Source organism: Amblyraja radiata, chromosome 1, assembly GCF_010909765.2.
Source record: "Amblyraja radiata isolate CabotCenter1 chromosome 1, sAmbRad1.1.pri, whole genome shotgun sequence".
In the NCBI taxonomy this organism is placed as follows: Eukaryota; Metazoa; Chordata; class Chondrichthyes; order Rajiformes; family Rajidae; genus Amblyraja; species Amblyraja radiata.
The window spans coordinates 7,722,718-7,741,029 of record NC_045956.1 but is presented as its reverse complement, the minus strand read 5'-3'; the positions used below and the strand labels follow the sequence as shown (position 1 = coordinate 7,741,029).

The following is an 18,312-nucleotide window of genomic DNA, read 5'->3' as shown; positions in this document are numbered from 1 at the left end:
GGAGGGAGAGGTGAGTGGGGGAGGAGAGGCGAAAGACTAAGGAAGGGTGAAGAGGAAGGGGAGGGAGTGCTGGGGGATCAGGGGGAATGGAGGGCGATAGAGGTAGGATGAGGGATGGCAAGGTAATGGAGGAGGGGAGGGGGAAGAGAGAGATGGGGAGGGAGTGAGGGGAGGAAACAGGAGGGTTGGTGGAGGGTGGGGAGACGGAGGATAATGGAGGAGGGGAATAGGGGATTGAAGAGGGAAAGTGACATTGATTTTATAATTTACAAGTTTGCCATTTTAAACTTTAAAAACTTCAGCCGCGCCTGTGCAGTTGGGGGCTATGGGTAAGTGGTGGAATATTGCGTTGGGGGAACGCGACCCAACGAGCCCACACAGTCTAGTAGATAACTGAAAATGACAACAATATTAGATGTGTACTCAGTAAAACTCATTTAACTTTTCACATTTAATCTAATAATTTATAACTTGATTATGTGACCCTCTTAAACCTTTTTTGCTGCCTTATCTTCCAATTCTATTATTACTGTGTCTACATTTCTCCTATTTGCTTTAATTGTTTAATGAATTACGTTGCCCTGTGGAAATACATTTGCCATTACTGCTGATCTTACAATTGTGTGCTCATCTGATAGCTCGCATTGTGCATGGGTTCTATTGATTGTCAGAACATTAAGATAGTTGTGAGAGTTTTACTAAATTCTAAAATCTTAAAAGCCTTAAAAGCCAACTGGTTGTATCGTAATAGAAAATGATAAAATCTTTTGATCTACCCCAGATTGATCTAGAGACCAAAATTGAATGCTGCTGTCGCTCCTAGCCTAATTGACATTGCAAAGTCCTTTTCGCAGACATCTGGGAGTTGTAACCCAATGTTGAGCAGCAGTCTGACAGAGATGTGGAATCATACCTTACTGATAGGGCTTCCCCATTATAATCAAAGTATATATTCTCTCCCATTAGCAGGCTGGGGCCAGCAGAGTTGCCGGTACTGTAGTATATGAGCGATAAATAGTGGTCCGTGGATGTCACATCAAATGTGTAAGGGACCCCCGATCTTGTGGGAAGGGATACAGAGTCAGGAAACACTGGGGACGCCTCCTTTGTGTCTGGAACATGGTTGATGGGACGACCTGCAAATATGACTGAAGAAAAGGGAACTACGATTACCCCCCCCCCCCCCACCCCCTCCATGCCATCCTTCTGGCCAATGTACAGTCCCTTGAGACTTAAGGTTGATGACTTAAGAGTAAGGCCTTTATCAAAAGGATGTGAGGAAATCCTGTATGGTGTTTCACAGACTCGTGTCTCACCCCCATCTCCCCAGACCCAGCCCTTCAGCCCAAAGGTTTCTTCATTTATCACATTGACTTTGGGGAAAGGGAGAGGTGGAGGCACCGATCACACGCTGAAGTCTATGTGGTGCTCAAACATTGCGATCCTGTCCAGCTCCTGTTCTCAGCAGCTGGAATACCTGAAATACCGTCCCTTCTAGCTCACAAGGGAATTTGCCTCCATCATCATGGCCATGATCCTTATGCCACCCTAGCCAGACATTCATCGTGCATTGGAGGAGCTGCATTGTGTTGTCAACATATATCAGATGACATGCTTTTCCGATGATAGCAGGATACTTCAACAAGACCAGTTTGAAGAAGCCACTTCCAAACTACGACCAGCACAGGTCCTGCAGCATTAAAGATGCCTATCGTTCGATCCTTAGCCCTCACTTTGGGCAATTAGACCACCTGGCAGTGCTCCCTCTCCCTGTGTATTGCCAGCAAATGAAGAGTGCAGCTGAAAGGACTGCACAGAGCTGGTCAAGGGGTGCTGAGGAATGATTCTGGGTTTTACTTGGAGTTGGTGGACTGGGTGATATTCAATGACACAGCAAAGGAATTGAACAAGCATGCCATGGTTATTACCAACTTTGTAAAGAAATGTTTGAAGGATTGTGTTCCCACCAAAACCATTCAAGTCTTCCCCAAACAGAAGCCTTGGGTAAACCAGGAGATCCACAATCTTCTGAAGGCCAGATCTTGGACATTCAAGCCTAGCAGCACAGACTCATACAGAAGGCCAGGTATGACCTCAATAAGGCTAAGAGGAACTTTACATTGGAGGACGAGATTATTTTTTGGCAGCTGTGGCAGGACTTGCCCACCATCACTTACTACAAGGTGAAACCAAGTAGCAGCTGAAGCAACAGTGAGTTATCACTCTCAGACGAGCTAAATGTGTTCTATGCATGCTTGAAAAATACCGATGTGCCTTCTCGGGCCCCCATAGACTCCAATGGCATTGTAATCTCGGTCATCAAAGCCGTTGTCAGTGATCCTTCATGAAGGTGAATCCTCGGAAAGCATCTGGACCAGATGAGTACCTGGTTGCAATCTCAAAACCTGCCTGGACCAACTGGTTGGTGATTTTACGGACATCTTCAACCTCTCATTACTGAGGTCTGAGGCTCCCACCTACTTTAAAAGGGCATCATTTTAAGAAGTGGAAGGCTGCGTGTCTCAATGACTACCAACTAGTAGCATTATTGTCCATGGTGATGAAGTGCTTTGAGAGGTTGGCTATTGTGCTTATTAATTCCTACCTTTTGCAAGAACCTGAACAATTTGCCTAACACCACAATAGATCAAAATGGGATGTGATCTTGCTGGCTCTCCACTCTGCACTGGACCATTTGGAAAAAGAGAACACATAGTCAGGTTGTTGTTAATCGACTGCAGCTCGGTGTACAAGATTTTCCCAACCAAACCTGTAACTAAGCTAAAGGGACCGGGTCTCTGCGCATCGCTTTGCAACTTGATCCTCAACTTCCTATCAACAGACCACAATCTGTACTAATTGGCATCTTTAAATTTGTCGATGACACCATTGTTGGATGAATTATGAGTAATGATGAGTCAGAACATAGGAGGGTGATTTATCGTCTGATGGAATGGTGCCAGCACAACCTTGTTCTCAAAGTCAGTTTGACCAAGGTGCTGATTGTTAACTGTGGAAAAAGAAAGCCGAGGATCCACGAACCTGCCTTCCTTGACGTGTAGGTGGTGAAAATGTCAACAACTTCAAGTGCCTGGGTGTGCGTATCTCTAAAGATCTGTCCTGGGCCCAGCACATGGATGCAATCATAAAGAAAAGCCCATCAATGCCTCTACTTCCTTAGAGGATTGAGGAGATTTGGTATGTCTACAAATTCTCTCTTGAACCTCGACAGGTGTGCAATTGAGAGCATATTGAATGGTTACATCACAGCCTGGTTTGGCAACTCACATGCCCAGGAATGAAGATTACAAAAAGTGGTGGACACTGCGCTGTTCATCACAGTTACTGACTTCATAGGAGACGCTACCTCAAAAAGGCAGCTGGCATCATCAAGGAACTGCACCGCCCTGGCCATGCTCTCATTGGTATTGGGAAAGAAGGTGTAGGAGTCTGCATGATTCCAAGTCATATTTGAGTATTGAGATTTGAGTATAGGAGCAGGGAGGTTCTACTGCAGTTGTACAGGGTCTTGGTGAGACCACACCTGGAGTATTGCGTACAGTTTTGGTCTCCTAATCTGAGGAAAGACATTCTTGCCGTAGAGGGAGTACAGAGAAGGTTCACCAGACTGATTCCTGGGATGTCAGGACTTTCATATGAAGAAAGACTGGATAGACTTGGCTTGTACTCGCTAGAATTTAGAAGATTGAGGGGGGATCTTATAGAAACTTACAAAATTCTTAAGGGGTTGGACAGGCTAGATGCAGGAAGATTGTTCCTGATGTTGGGGAAGTCCAGAACAAGGGGTCACAGTTTAAGGATAAAGGGGAAATCTTTTAGGACCGAGATGAGAAAAACATTTTTCACGCAGAGAGTGGTGAATCTCTGGAATTCTCTGCCACAGATGGTAGTTGAGGCCAGTTCATTGGCTATATTTAAGAGGGAGTTAGATGTGGCCCTTGTGGCTAAAGGGATCGGGGGGGGGGGGGGGGGTATATGGAGAGAAGGCAGGTACAGGATACTGAGTTGGATGATCAGCCATGATCCTATTGAATGGATCGAAGGGCCTAATGGCCTACTCCTGCACCTATTTTCTATGTTTCTATATACAGTGCCCTCCATAATCTTTTGGGCCAAAGACCCATCATTTATTTATTTGCTTCTGTACTCCACAACTTGAGATTTGTAATAAAAAAAATCAAATGTGGTTAAAGTGCACATTGTCAGATTTTAATAAAAGGCAATTTTTATACATTTTGGTTGGGAATGGGTTTCTCAATTTAAGGGTTGATTTCAGCTGTTTCCAGATTCGTAAGGTGCTATGGATTATCGGATTTTTCTCATAAGTTGATTTCTTCAGATTTATTGGAGAGAGAAGAATCGCGCCTGTATTGAAAGGCAAACAATCTTCCCTCTCCATTTTTAACCAGTTTACTTGTTGGCATGTATCGTCCGTCCAATAAATTAAAATTTTAATATTAGTTGCCCAGTAATAGAAAAGAAAATTAGGGAAAGCCAGTCCGCCGATTTCTTTAGGTTTGCATAAATGTCGTTTGTGGATTCTGTGAGTTTTGTAATCCCAGATAAAGTTTGTGATCGCAGAGTCGAGTTTAAAAAAAAAGTTTTTAGGGAGAAAAATCGGTATTGATTGAAATAAGTACAGGATTTGTGGAAGGAAAATCATCTTTATGGCATTTACTCTACCTATAAGGGAAATCGGAAGTGTTTTCCATAAGGGCATTTAATTTGGTGATTAATGGTGGAAAATTTGCTTGAAATAAAGAAGAATATTTTCTAGTCACGTAAACTCCAAGATATTTAAATTTTTCCATAGCAATTCTAAAGGGAAATTTTAGAAGGTGTGACGGGTCTTGAGGATTTATCTACATGATTTCACTTTTGTTCCAGTTTATTCTATACCCTGAAAAGGAGCCAAATTGTTCTATTATATCTGCACCATAGCAGTTCAAGAAAGTGGCTCACCACCATCTTCTGGGGGGTAATTAGGAAGTACAATACATGCTTTTCACGCTAAGGTACCTAGTATCTAAAAATGGAATTAAAAAGAAATACTCTACATTGATCTGCATGGTGTATGGTCCGAAATATCTATCTATATACTGGTGTTGCAATAAATTAGTGTAACAAATTAAGTAATCGCAAAATGGGCACAAGGATGTGACTATTTGGTCTGGCAGTGGTTTCCATTATTATTATTATTATTATTATTATTATTATTATTATTATTATGGATTTTTATATAATCTTGGGGAAAAAATAGTGGAAGTTGCATAAATGGTTTCTGACTGTGTCCTCCATCTGGTTGTATTAAACACTTAGAGATCCAACTGTTTATTGTCAACAGGTTGCGCTTCAATGTTCCCAACATGTTGTAAACATATTGTTCACAAGGTCACTTGCTGATAGATTTCTATTACTGAAAAATAAGAGAGAGATTTCATAACCAAATGTCAGTCAGTATGTAGATTAATTCTGCATATGGGAAGAGTTAGAATTTTTTGTGCATTGAAATATGCTTCAGAAGATTAGATGAATTAGTATGGTGCAAGAGAGTCTGTAATTTCTGCTGTCTATATATGTCAGCCTTGGTTGTAGTGGCTTTACCCTTAGGCATGTATAGATAATTTTGCTGCCTGGTTAACGTTATAGAAATTTGTTTTCCAGCAGAATTACTTGGTTAAATTATGGATGGAGTAGGATTACTTTCATTTGCAGGAATAGAAATTGTCAAATGTTTTTGTCGCACACAACAGTCTAAGGAGGAGTTGTTTAGGGAGACCAGGATGGGTGAAAGGTAATGGCAGGTATCATTTTGGTATTGTAAAAAACAAAATTGTATATAAACTGAATATGGCAAATGCAATTAGTATATGAGAAATATCATATCTATATTACTAAAAGTCTGATCTTGACCGCTTTTGGCTCGCTGTGGTGTGATTTCCAAGAGAACGTCGCCACCTAGGGCCTTCATTTTTGGCCACCTCGCTCAGAGCCCCCCTCCGCCTTCCGGGACCGGAGGATTTTTCCATTCGATTAAAACTAAGAGAAATATTAATGTTTTTTTTTAAAATCCACATTCTCTCTGCTGCCCCAGCTGGCGGCAGTGGGCGAGACTATAAAACCCGGAAATGTGTAGTCCCTCACTCAGTCTCTGCCAGACCCAGGAAGCGAGAGGGTCACGGCTCTCAGCTGCGAATAACACTGAATGCACGTCTACTCCACGGTGAGTCCCCTCGATGCGGCTGTAAGGTGGCTGCTGCCCAATTGTTTCCCTCGCCTTTTTAAAAAGTTTGTGTTCACAAAATGAATTTTGGTTGTCGGGTGGCTGCTGCCCAATTGTTTGCCTCGCCTTTTAAAAAAGTTTGTGTTCACAAAATGAATTTTGGTTGTCGGGTGGCTGCAGCCAAATTGTTTGCCTTGGCTTGGCTTTTAAAATCGTTGCAACAGTTGGCTGCCAGCCCAAGAATCCGTTCGGCCCACAATGTCTATACTAGCCCTCTGGAAACCAGTACCTTCGGCCCGCAACACCCATACTAGCGCACCAGAAAGCAACAGTTTTGTGAAGTTGGAGCCGATGTCTAGAATTTTGGGTTTTGGAATCAGAATAGGGTAAAATGAATCTTGAAAAGGAATTTTCATTTAAATGTCTGAATTTTGATACAATACATAAATGTGATGTTTTGTATTCAACGATTCAGCAATGATGGGGAAGCATTGTTATTTTTTTAATACATGGAGCAATAAGGTTTGACACTAAGAAATGTAACAACGTTTATAAATAACTATGTTTTTAAACCCAGTTTCTATGAATTCATTAGACTGGTATTCTGACATATTTTTGCTTGTGTTCCAATAGTATTAGGTTTGGATTATCTGAGGTAGGAAATGACATTGCCAAATGAGTCTGTAAGATGATTCATGAGATAGTAGGTCCAATCATGTATTCTTTTGTGTTTATTGCTCTTTTTTGGTTGTATCAAAGTGACAAAGATGGATGTCTGACAACAGGAACTGAATAATTCAAACTCATAATTGTGCTGGACAGATTGTGCATGTAAAAATCATTTTATAATGTCACACAATGAGACTGTGAGGTTTGTTCTTTGATGTGCCTTTTTAAGGGTGTCCTTTATATAATAAATAGAAATAAAAGCCCATTCAATCCTTTCAATTTTCAGCTGGAGTGTTGCCACTGGGGTTTTAATGAAGTATAACAGTGGGCGTGTGAAATGTTCGTGTTATTCCTCATAAACTGTAAAAACACTCAATATTATGATAAATATAGATTTTGTTCTTTGAAAATCTAACTGTGACTGCAGAGTACTTTGGTTTGCAATTTTAGATGTGAATTCAGAAAAACAACCAAGATCACAATTTTTAAGTGTGTTTGCTTTCCTATCTGAATGTTAAATAATCCAAATTAAATCTGGAAGATGTTGTTATCTCACTTTCGCATCCTACACACTAAGGGGAATTTACAGAAGCTGATTAACGAATGAACTGCATATCTTGGGAATGTGGGAGGAAAATGGAGCACCCAGAGGAAACCCAGAGGTCACAGGGAGAATGTGCAAACTTTGTACAGATAGCACCTGTATTTGGAATCAAACCCAGGTCTCCGGTGCTGTAAGGCAAAAAGAAGCTTGCAAAGACTCTCGAGAAACATTTTCAGTACTACATAGATTTTTGGTAATCTTACAGTAGATATATATAAAAAACATTTGAAACATTTCATTCAGGTTTTTAAGATAATGCGAGAAGAATAAGGGTTATTCTAGAACAGTGGTTCTTAATCTTTTTGGCATACGCGCCTATGCGAACAAAATACTGTATGTGGTATGTACCTTTGTTAGGTTCCGAAACATGGGCTCAACAAATGGATATGTTATTTATAACCCCTTCATGTCCCCCGGTAAAGCCCCAAACGACCCCCCCATGGGTGTCCCGATACCCAGGTTAAGAACCACTGTTCTCAAAGATAGCTTCAAAATTGTGAATGGCTATGATATAAATAGTGATGATTTATCTCTTCTGGTTAGTGAATCAGTAACATGAAATGTGATAGAATTGCGGGAAATATTAGAATTCATGGCTATTCTCAGTACTGTTAAGTATGATAATGGGTTCCAAAATAGCTCTGTTTTCCAATTTTATCTCACAGAAGGCGGGGTATAAAAAGCTCTTGCTTGATTGGCAACCCCATTCTTCGCCTTGGTATTTATTCAACATTTTCCTTTTTTTCACTTTTTTTCCACCCATTTCGTAACCGTTCTTCTTTCCTGAAACTATTCTTGCTCTTCATCGACAGTGTGGCCTTTGGTTTACTTTTTTAAAATCTCATCTTTTGACTTTTCTTTTTCTTTAGATTTTCTTGCTTTTTGCAAGTTCCAAATATGGTACAGGGGCTTCCAGGCTTATGGAAGACGTGGCTTACACAAATTCGACTTTGCATAGATACTCTCAACGTTTTATGCATTTTTCAGGAAAGGAAAATTAGTTACGGAAATGCAAATATCTTCAGCAATTATGGTATTGAGGTAGTGCCCAATTAATTCAAAAGACAAAAGTTCTCAAAAATAAGTGTCAGTAGGCACACAAGAGATTTGCCTTGGAAACTGATAAGGCAAATCTCATCTCCTGACACTTGTAAAATACTTTATCATGCATTGTAACATCCATTGATACTTTAAGGCCATTGAAAGTAGCTATTAGAGATGGGACATTCTGATTCTGTAATGATTTTCAAAAACAGCACCCTTATATTATCAAGGGACGGCCTTTACTCTTTTTGATAGATATAAAATGCTGGAATAACTCAGCAGGTCAGACAGCATGGATTGGTGATGTTTTGAATTCTCACAACAATAATTTCAATATTTATCAATCTCATTGAAATTGTACATTTCTGATCAATGGAAATAATTGGTTTACAGACAATTTTAAGGAACCTGTGGATTGTCGGTGCTATTTATAATCTTATTTATGCGGATTCTCACTACAATAATTACAGAACTTATCGCATAGTATACTTATTGTATGGTTTCAAGAACCTCAGAACTGGAACTCCTTTGCATTTTATATTTCCTCATCTATTGTTTCAAGATGTTTTATAACCCAAAGTTATCACAATGAGATAATACTGAATATTATATTACCATTCTGGCGACCTGCTCTTTGTCTCGATTTCAAAATAAGATTAATCTGAAATTGGTCACAACAACTAACTAGGGTGAAAAATAGACTATATTTGGGATTGTTGCTGTAGATTGTGGCACAAGTGTAGAAGTGGCAAAATATTTTTTTTTGCTGCTGCTTGATGTTCTTAAGAAGATGATTTGGCTTTGTGGATATCCCAAATATAGTCCAATCAACTGCAGTATCATATTATCTAGGAATACAGAAGGTTCATCACTTGGGTTTTGTTCCACAAGGTGACAGTATTTGAGTCAGTACTCACAGATAGGAGAAAATTAAATAGAGAAAATATTGGTATAATTGGGATATTTTGATGGACTTTTGTAATGGAAAGTGTGATACACCAATGTACGTTTAAAATTACGTACAAATCATATTATTGATGGTTTATATAACCTTTTATTTTGCAGTTAACATTTGGCTTTTTTAACAATACATTTTGTAAAATGGGTTTCATCTGGTCTTGAAAAATCATTTAGATGCTATTCAAATTAAATGTTCATTCCCCTTCTAGCGTTTATTATTTGTTTGGTAACCAAATGTACCAGCTAATTGCGCATTTGCATCACCGTCTGGGTAATGAATTTTCTCCGGAATAATCAAACGAGTTTCTTCAACCAGGGGGTCGTGAATCTGTGGAATTCATTACCACTGATCGTTGTGGTGGTCAAGTCATTGGGTATTTTTAAAGCAGAGATTGACAGATTCTTCATTAGTAAGGGTGCCAAAGGTTACGGAAAGTAGGCAGCAGAATGGAGTTGAGAGGGTAAAATAGATCATCCATGATTTAATGTTATAGACTTGATGGGCTGAATGGTCTAATTCTGTTCCTATACATTATAGTCTTATGCTCACTAGCCAAGGTTTTATATATTTAACATAACTCGTACGTTTCTTCATTATATAACATCGAATATGAAATCTGGTGCTTTTGTTATTAAAGGCTGCGTTATGATTTATTAATCTGTACATTTTTCATCCGATTTAAGTTACTATCTTTATTCCATGCAGTGTTTCCGGTTTTGTAGCCAGCAAAGGTATTATGTTCACTGATTGTGGATGATCAGCCACACAATACAATACACAATACAATTTATTTGTCACTTGAACCTCATAGAGGCTCAAATGAAATGTTGTTTCTGCAGTCATACACACATGGAAAAAAAGACCCAAGACACAACATTTACACAGACATCCATCACAGCGTATCTCCTCCTCGCTGAGATGGAAGTCAAAAAAACTTATCTCTCCCCTGCACTCCCCATTCCCCTCCCGATGTCAGAGTCAAAGCCCCCGGAGGGCGATGGCAATTGTCCCGCGGCCATTAAAGCCACGCCGGGCGGTGATGTAGGGCCCCGCTCCAGGCACTCCTCGACCCCGCGACTCGGGCGGGTGAAGTCGCCGTTGCAGAAGTCTCGAAAAGCGGTCTCCCAGCATGGACCCGCGGGCTCCCGATATTACTGTCTGCCAGACCTGCGGTAAGCCTCCGGGGGTCGGGTCACAGCAGCGCGCCACCCGCTCCGGACTCGGCCAGCTCCATGATGGTGAGTAGCTCTGCAGCTCCGTGACTGGAGCCCCAGGACGTTCCTGCTGGAGGCCGCTCCACGTTGCAGCCCCAACGACAACGGAGACCCGACAGGGAAAAGGTCGGGTTCTCCGTGCAGGGGAAAGATTTTAAACGTTTCCCCCCCCACCACACACACACACAGACATAGACACAGACACACAGACACACAGACACACACACACACACACACACACACACACACACACACACACACACACACACACACACACACACACACACACACACACACACACACACACACACACACCCCATCAAAAAAAATTATAAAAACTACATAAAAACGGGAGACAAAATTACAAAAAGACAAACGGACTGCAGAGGCCGCTGCGACGTGACCCATGATCACAATGAATGACGGTGCAGGCTCAAAGGGCCAAATGGCCTCCTCCTGTACCTATTTTCTATGTTACCGCAAATCTCCTGTTTAATCTTTGTTACATTCTTTTATTCCACAAAGGTTTTAATAACATTTATCTAATATGACATTAATTATTAAATTCTGTGTTGAAATGTTTGTTTGCAGTTACTTGATGTTTTAAATGCATCTTTGTGTAAGTTGTTTACTTTGCATGCTGCTGCTGTGAAAGAAAATAGGTAATGGAGAAGGCCATCCCTTCCTTTGAGCTAGCACCGCCATTCAATATGATCATGGCTGATCATCCAAAATCAGTACCCCATTCCGGATTTTTTCCCCATATCCCTTGATTCTCTTAGCCTTAAGAGCTAAATCTAACTCTCTCTTGAAAACATCCAGTGAATTGGCCTCAACTGTCTTGTGGCAGAGAATTCCACAGATTCACAACTCTCTGGGTGAAAAGGTTTTTTCTCATCTCAGTCCTAAATGGCCTACCACTTATTCTCACCTGCATAACTGCAGTGGGACCTCCTTGCTCCTAAACTCAAATCCACTCGCAATGAAGGCCAACATACCATTAGCTTTCTTCACTGCCTGCTGTACCTGCATGCTTACTTTCAGTGACTGATGTACAAGCACATCCAAGTCTCGTTGCACCTATCCTTCTCCTAATCTGACACCATTCAGATAATAATCAGCCTCCCTGTTCTTGCCACCAAAATGGATAACCTCACATTTATCCACATTATACTACATCTGCCATGCTTCTGCCCACTCACCCAATCTATCTGTCACCCTGCAGCCTCATAGCATCCTCCTCGCAGCTCACACTGCCACCCAGCTTTGTGTCATCCGCAAACTTAGAGACGTCACATTTAATTCCCTTGTCTAAATCGTTAATATATATTGTAAACAACTGGGGTCCCAGCACCGAGCCTTGCAGCATCCCACTAGTGCCTGCCAGGACCGTTCATTCCTGCTCTTTGCTTCCGGTCTGCCAATCAGTTCTCTATTTGTGTCAATACCCTACCCCCAATACCATGTGCAATTTTGCAAACTAATCTCTTGCGTGCTTTTTAGGTAATGGGCCTGTTTTAGGTAATGAGCTTGTCAAAGGCTTTTTAGGTAATGGGCCTGTTGCTTAATCTATCATAGAAACATAGAAAATAAGTGCAGGAGGAGGCCATTTGGCTCTTCGAACCAGCACTGCCGTTCATTGTGATCATGGCTGATCGTCCCCAATCATTAACCCGTGCCTGCCTTCTCCCCATATCCCTTGATTCCACTAGCCCCTAGAGCTCTATTTAACGCTATCTTAAATCCATCCAGTGATTTGGCCTCCACTGCCCTCTGTGGCAGGGAATTCCACAAATTCACAACTTGAGATTCAAGATTCCAGAGATTCAAGAGAGTTTATTGTCATGTGTCCCTGATAGGACAATTAAATTCTTGCTTTGCTTCAGCACAACAGAATATAGTAGGCATTGACAACTCTCTGGGTGAAAAGGTTTTTCTCACCTTTCTTAAATGGCCTCCCCTTTATTCTAAGACTGTGGTCCCTGGTTCTGGACTCGTCCAACATTGGGAACATTTTTCCTTTCATCTAGCTTGTCCAGTCCTTTTATAATTTTATATGTTTCTATAAGATACCCCCTCATCCTTCTAAACTCCAGTGAATACAAGCCTAGTCTTTTCAGTCTTTCCTCGTATGACAGTCCCGCCATCCCAGGGATCAATCTCGTGAACCTACACTGCACTGCCTCAATCACAAGGATGTCCGTCCTCAAATTAGGAGACCAAAACTGTACACAATACTTCAGATCTGGTCTTACCAGAGCCCTATACAACTGCAGAAGAACCTCTTTATTCCTTTTCTGAAATCCTCTTGTTATGAAGGCCAACATTCCATTAGCTTTCTTCACTGCCTGCTGTACCTGCACGCCAACTTTCAGTGACTGGTGTACAAGGATACCCAGGTCTCGCTGTACCTCCCCCTTACCTAACCTAACACCTTTGAGATAATCGAAGGTACACAAAAATGCTGGAGAAACTCAGCGGGTGCAGCAGCATCTATGGAGCGAAGGAAATAGGCAACATTTCAGGCCGAAACCCTTCTTCAGACTGATCAGTCTGACGAAGGGTTTTGGCCCGAAATGTTGCCTTTTTCCTTCGTTCAATAGATGCTGTAGCACCAGCTGAATTTCTCCAGCATTTTTGTGTACCTTTGATTTTCCAGCATCTGCAGTTCCTTCTTTAACCTATTGAGATAATAATCTGCCCCCTCGTTTTTGCCACCAAAGTGGATAACCTCAGATTTATCTATATTATACTGCATCTGCCCACTCAATCAACCTGTCCAGGTCACCCTGCAACCTCCTAACATCCTCTTCACAGTTCACACTGCCACCCAGCTTTGTATCATCTGTAAACTTGCTAGTGTTGCTCCTAATTCCCTCTTCCAAATCATTAATATATATAGTAAATAGTTGCGGCACTCCACACGCCACTCCACTCGCTATCCTTTAAAATATTGGAATAGTTCTCTTTTCTAAGTTTCTTTTAGTATTGTAAATTCAATCCCTCTCTGATTTTATCCTCCATGGTTTGTTTAATCATTTAAATGCCCTTTTTTTACTGAGAATATCCTAATATCTTGATTCCAGCTAAAGTGCTGCCTATTCCGATAGCCCTTGGTAAATAAACAAATTATTTAGCATTGCTGTCATATTTACTTGTTGCCTCAAGAAACAGAATTTCATTAATTGTAATGGAATAAAGGGCTGACTGATTTCAATTTTAAATGGTAAATCCTCATTCTGCATTTTGCCAATTCCTTCTCTCCAGAGATGCTGCCTGTCCCACTGAGTTACTCCAGCATTTTGTATCTACCTTCGCCACCAGATGAAATAGTTTCATTGTATCTACCTAACTGACATTGGCAATAATTTTTTCCCTTTGTCAGCTGTGACTTTATATTGTTGAAGGTGAATGATTTAAAAAAATGCTCTTGGAAATCATTGCATGTGTGTTTGTATGCAGAGACGTGGATTGTTTTTGCTTTCAAATTATATGTATTCATTACTTTTGGATCCTGAATATCTCTAGATGAAAGAATCGATACATAATAATAATAATAATAATAATAATAATAATAATAATAATAATAATAATAATAATAATAATAAATTTTATTTATGGGCGCCTTTCAAGAGTCTCAAGGACACCTTACAAAAATTTAGCAAGTAGAGGAAAAACATGTAAGGGGAATGGAATAAATAGTAGAGACATGACTAGTACACAAATTAAAGACAGAATTCAATTCAAAACACAATATGAGGCAATTCATGCACAGATGAAAAGGGAGGGGGACGTGGGGCTAAGGATAGGCAGAGGTGAAGAGATGGGTCTTGAGGCGGGACTGGAAGATGGTGAGGGACACGGAATTGCGGATCAGTTGGGGGAGGGAGTTCCAGAGCCTGGGAGCTGCCCTGGAGAAGGCTCTGTCCCCAAAACTGCGGAGGTTGGACTTGTGGATGGAGAGGAGACCGGCTGATGTGGGACCGTGAGGGTTGGTAGGGGGAGAGGAGGTCAGTGAGATATGGGGGGGCCAGATGGTGGAGGGCTTTGTAGGTCAGGACCAGGACAATATTTGCCAAAAGTTAAACTATTTTGTTACCTCATCACCAAGTGCTAATCTCAGTGTAGTTTGTCTTCACTTTGATAGTTCCAAATAAAATTCATTCGTAAAATGCTTTATTTTACGACAGGGAATATTTGTGGAAGTTTTTCTTTCCAGCCGATTATCAAAAACTGAAGATCACTGAAGTAGCGAAACCTAGAAAGCCACGACAAATCCTTGCATTTGAACTGCGCATGAATATCATTGCGGATGCTACTATTGATTTGCTTTTTACAAAGAACCGGGTAAGTACAATCATCTCAGTTACATCATATATCAGAATGAAGGTGGTAAGTTAATTAAAAGCCATAGCAAGTGATAACATCTGAAGGATTTGTAACACCTGCCATGTTGCTAATTTTATTGAAGACAGATGGCTGATCCCCTTGGAGTCCAGGGTGCTGTTGTAAATTGGCTTGCTGCTGAGTCCTTGAAGATTATGTTGTTGCATTAACTTTGATTTAACTCCTCATGATAATCACTTTGGTAATCACATAATAGGTACAAATTTCTGAAGTCGTAAGAATATTAAGTTGGCCAACAGTTCAAACATAATGAAAAATATAATTTCAAAAGCTATAGCTTTCCTTATGAAATCAGACAAAGCCACAGATTTGATTGTGAATTGTAAAAACGCTACAGATGTTGAAATAAAAACTGGAAATGCATTAATTGTGTGACATTTTATAATTCTCTACATTTCTTGTTCAGTTAAAGCTTTGAGTTGTGTGGTATAAGTGCCTATTAAGACCTACTCAATGGTTTGTGAAACTATCTCCTGTGATTGAACTCTGGTGAGGCTACTCTTTCAGCATCTGCAGGTCCTTACACATATGAAGCACCTAATTTTATATACTTTGATACAAATGTGTTTTTCTTTTAATTGCTTTACAGAAGCAACAGTTTGAGGTTATGATGAGGTTATCATCAAGTTATCAGTTATCATGAGGTATTAACTTGGAGTTAAAGCAACAACATGATGTTCAAGGAGGTGGCAATGAACTGAAGTTCCTTCAGAACCCTGAACGTTAAGGGTGATTGGTACTGTTCAGGAAAAAAGAATTGCTCAATAAAAATTAATCAGACTGAAAAGTATATTTGAAACTTCTCAGTAAAACCTTGAGTAAGAAAAATCCTTGTATGCATGAGAGTGAAAACATCAGTTTTTAGAATGGTGGACATTCTGCAGTCTGCCCTGTTGATTAGATGTTTTCACGTGGACTTCATTTTGTCACAAAGTTAGTGGAAGTGCAACTGATAATGACACAACGAGCACCAGAGCATCTGGAAAAGCTAGAACAAATCTAATTGATTGAGGAAGGTGAATCAGAGGAGGTAAATATAATTTTAGATTCAGTAAGTGAAAAGAACAATTGGGTTGAAAAAAAGAAAAAAAGGAAACAAGAAGAAAGATAGAGTAATAAATAATATTTGTGACATTATAAAGCTTCAAAGAAAATTCATAACCTAATGGAATGAGAATCCAAACACTGGTTGTTCATATTCAGAACAAAATAAATTCATTGGCAATCATTAACTATTACCATATTGGAAAACGCTGTAAGTTTACTGATCAAATCTGAGTTTAATAGTCAAATAACATGCATTGCAACATCTCCTAGGATATAAACAATATATCTCTACCCCTCTAAAATGAGAGAGGTGGCAAATGCATGCCAACAACAGTAACCTCTGACGTCATCAATCCTGAATTGGAAATATGGCATTTCTTTATTTTCGCCGGTTCAAAAATACTTAACTGTTGATGTACCTTTTGCCATATAGTCTACAGAGGTTTTAAGTCGATGGTTCACTATTTCCCTCATAGGTCTTTAAAAGATGAATAATAAATGCTGTCCTTGTCAGCAATGCTAAGACCCCTCTGTGTTGAATTAAAGAAAATGCAGTAGCATTAGGAAAGCATGGGCAGCATGGTGGCGCAGCGGTAGAGTTGCTGCCGACAGCGCCAGAGAACCGGGTTCAATCCTGACTATGGGTGCTGTCTGTACGGCATTTGTACGTTTTCCCTGTGACTGCGTGGGTTTTCTCCGAGAGATCCAGTTTCCTCCCACACTGCAGGTTTGTAAGCTAATTGGCTTGGCAAAGATTGTAAATTGACCGTGGTGTATGCAGGATAGTGTTAGTGTGCAGGGGTTGTTAGTCGGCGCAGACTCAGTGGTCCGAACGGCCTATTTGCGTGCTAAAACTAAGAAAATAATTTTTTACACAGAGAGTGGTGAATCTGTTGAATTCTCTGCCACAGAAGGTAGTTGAGGCCAGTTCATTGGCTATATTTAAGAGGGAGTTAGATGTGGCCCTTGTGGCTAAAGGGATCAGGGGGTATGGAGAGAAGGCAGGGATGGGATACTGAGTTGGATGATCAGCCATGATCATATCGAATGGGCGATATGGGGCGAATGGCCTACTCCTGCACCTATTTTCTGTTTCTATGTTTCTAAAAGAAAGGCGGAAATGTTAAGAGCGAGAAATGGTTGTATCAAAGTGATTATCCAGCAGCTTATGCTTCAATGTGTGTCTTTTACTCTTCATGGGTTCTTTGACCAATTTGTGTATTGTTAAGTGTGCATTCAGACAACATTAAGATGTAGACCTTATATATTTTGAGGTCGTATCCCACAACAAAATTGTGTAGCTGCATAAAATTGAATCGGACACTTTACTACTTTATCTCTTATCTATTGATTTTTAGTTGATATTCTGCAGAAGGATAGAAAGGGGGATTTTGTTATTTGGCTTGGTGATTATGGTGGCAAAAAAATTCAGAATTTCTTGTTCTCAAATAATATTCAATAAGCCTTGTTGGAAATGTTTTGACATTGAAGGGACAATGTTAGTTTATGTGATAGTCATTGGGCCTCAGTACATTACCAGCCAACTCTGCCAAGATGGGCAAGCAAAAGAAGGACTCCTAAGGAATAGAGGGCCATAGCAATGAATAAACATTTCAATAGAGGTGATTGAAACATGTTTAATTTCATATTAGAGACACAAAACCTGCAGATGCTGGAATCCTGAGCAAAATACAAAGTGCTGGAGGAAATCAATAGGTCGGGCAGCATCTGTGGGGAGAAGGGATATGTGATGTTTTGGGTCAGGAAATTTCAGACTGATTGAAGTATGGGGGAGAAAGATGGAAAAGAAAGGTGGGGGTGGTGCAAATCCTGGCAGCTGATAGATTGATACAGGTGAGGAGGGTTGAATTGGGGCAGATGAGTGGAGTAAGTGACAAAGGCTAGAGGTAAAAAGGAGACAAAATGGTGTTGGATAAGGAAAGGAGTGAAATGTATCGCCAGAGGAGGGAAGATGAGTGGAAGGGCCAGGGGGAAGGGGAAGGTGGGGGGATTAAAAGGGTAAATATGGGTTTTGAAGGGGAATATATGAAGGTGGAAAGGTGCAAGGTGATTAGGTTGGTGGGAGACACTGGGAGAAATCCGTGTGCACCAGGGTGGGATG

The 18,312-nt window shown here is 40.6% G+C and overlaps 1 protein-coding gene across 3 annotated transcripts in view; it reads left to right on the top strand.

Moving 5' to 3' along the window:
* kiaa1109 (KIAA1109 ortholog) overlaps positions 1–18,312 on the top strand; it is a 311,921-nt gene that overhangs the window by 53,478 nt on the left and 240,131 nt on the right. For all 3 annotated transcript variants that reach the window (XM_033016927.1, XM_033016881.1, XM_033016832.1), the window contains exon 12: positions 14,927–15,083. In XM_033016927.1, the coding sequence (XP_032872818.1) occupies positions 14,927–15,083 (157 nt within the window). The remainder of the gene's footprint in view (positions 1–14,926; positions 15,084–18,312) is intronic.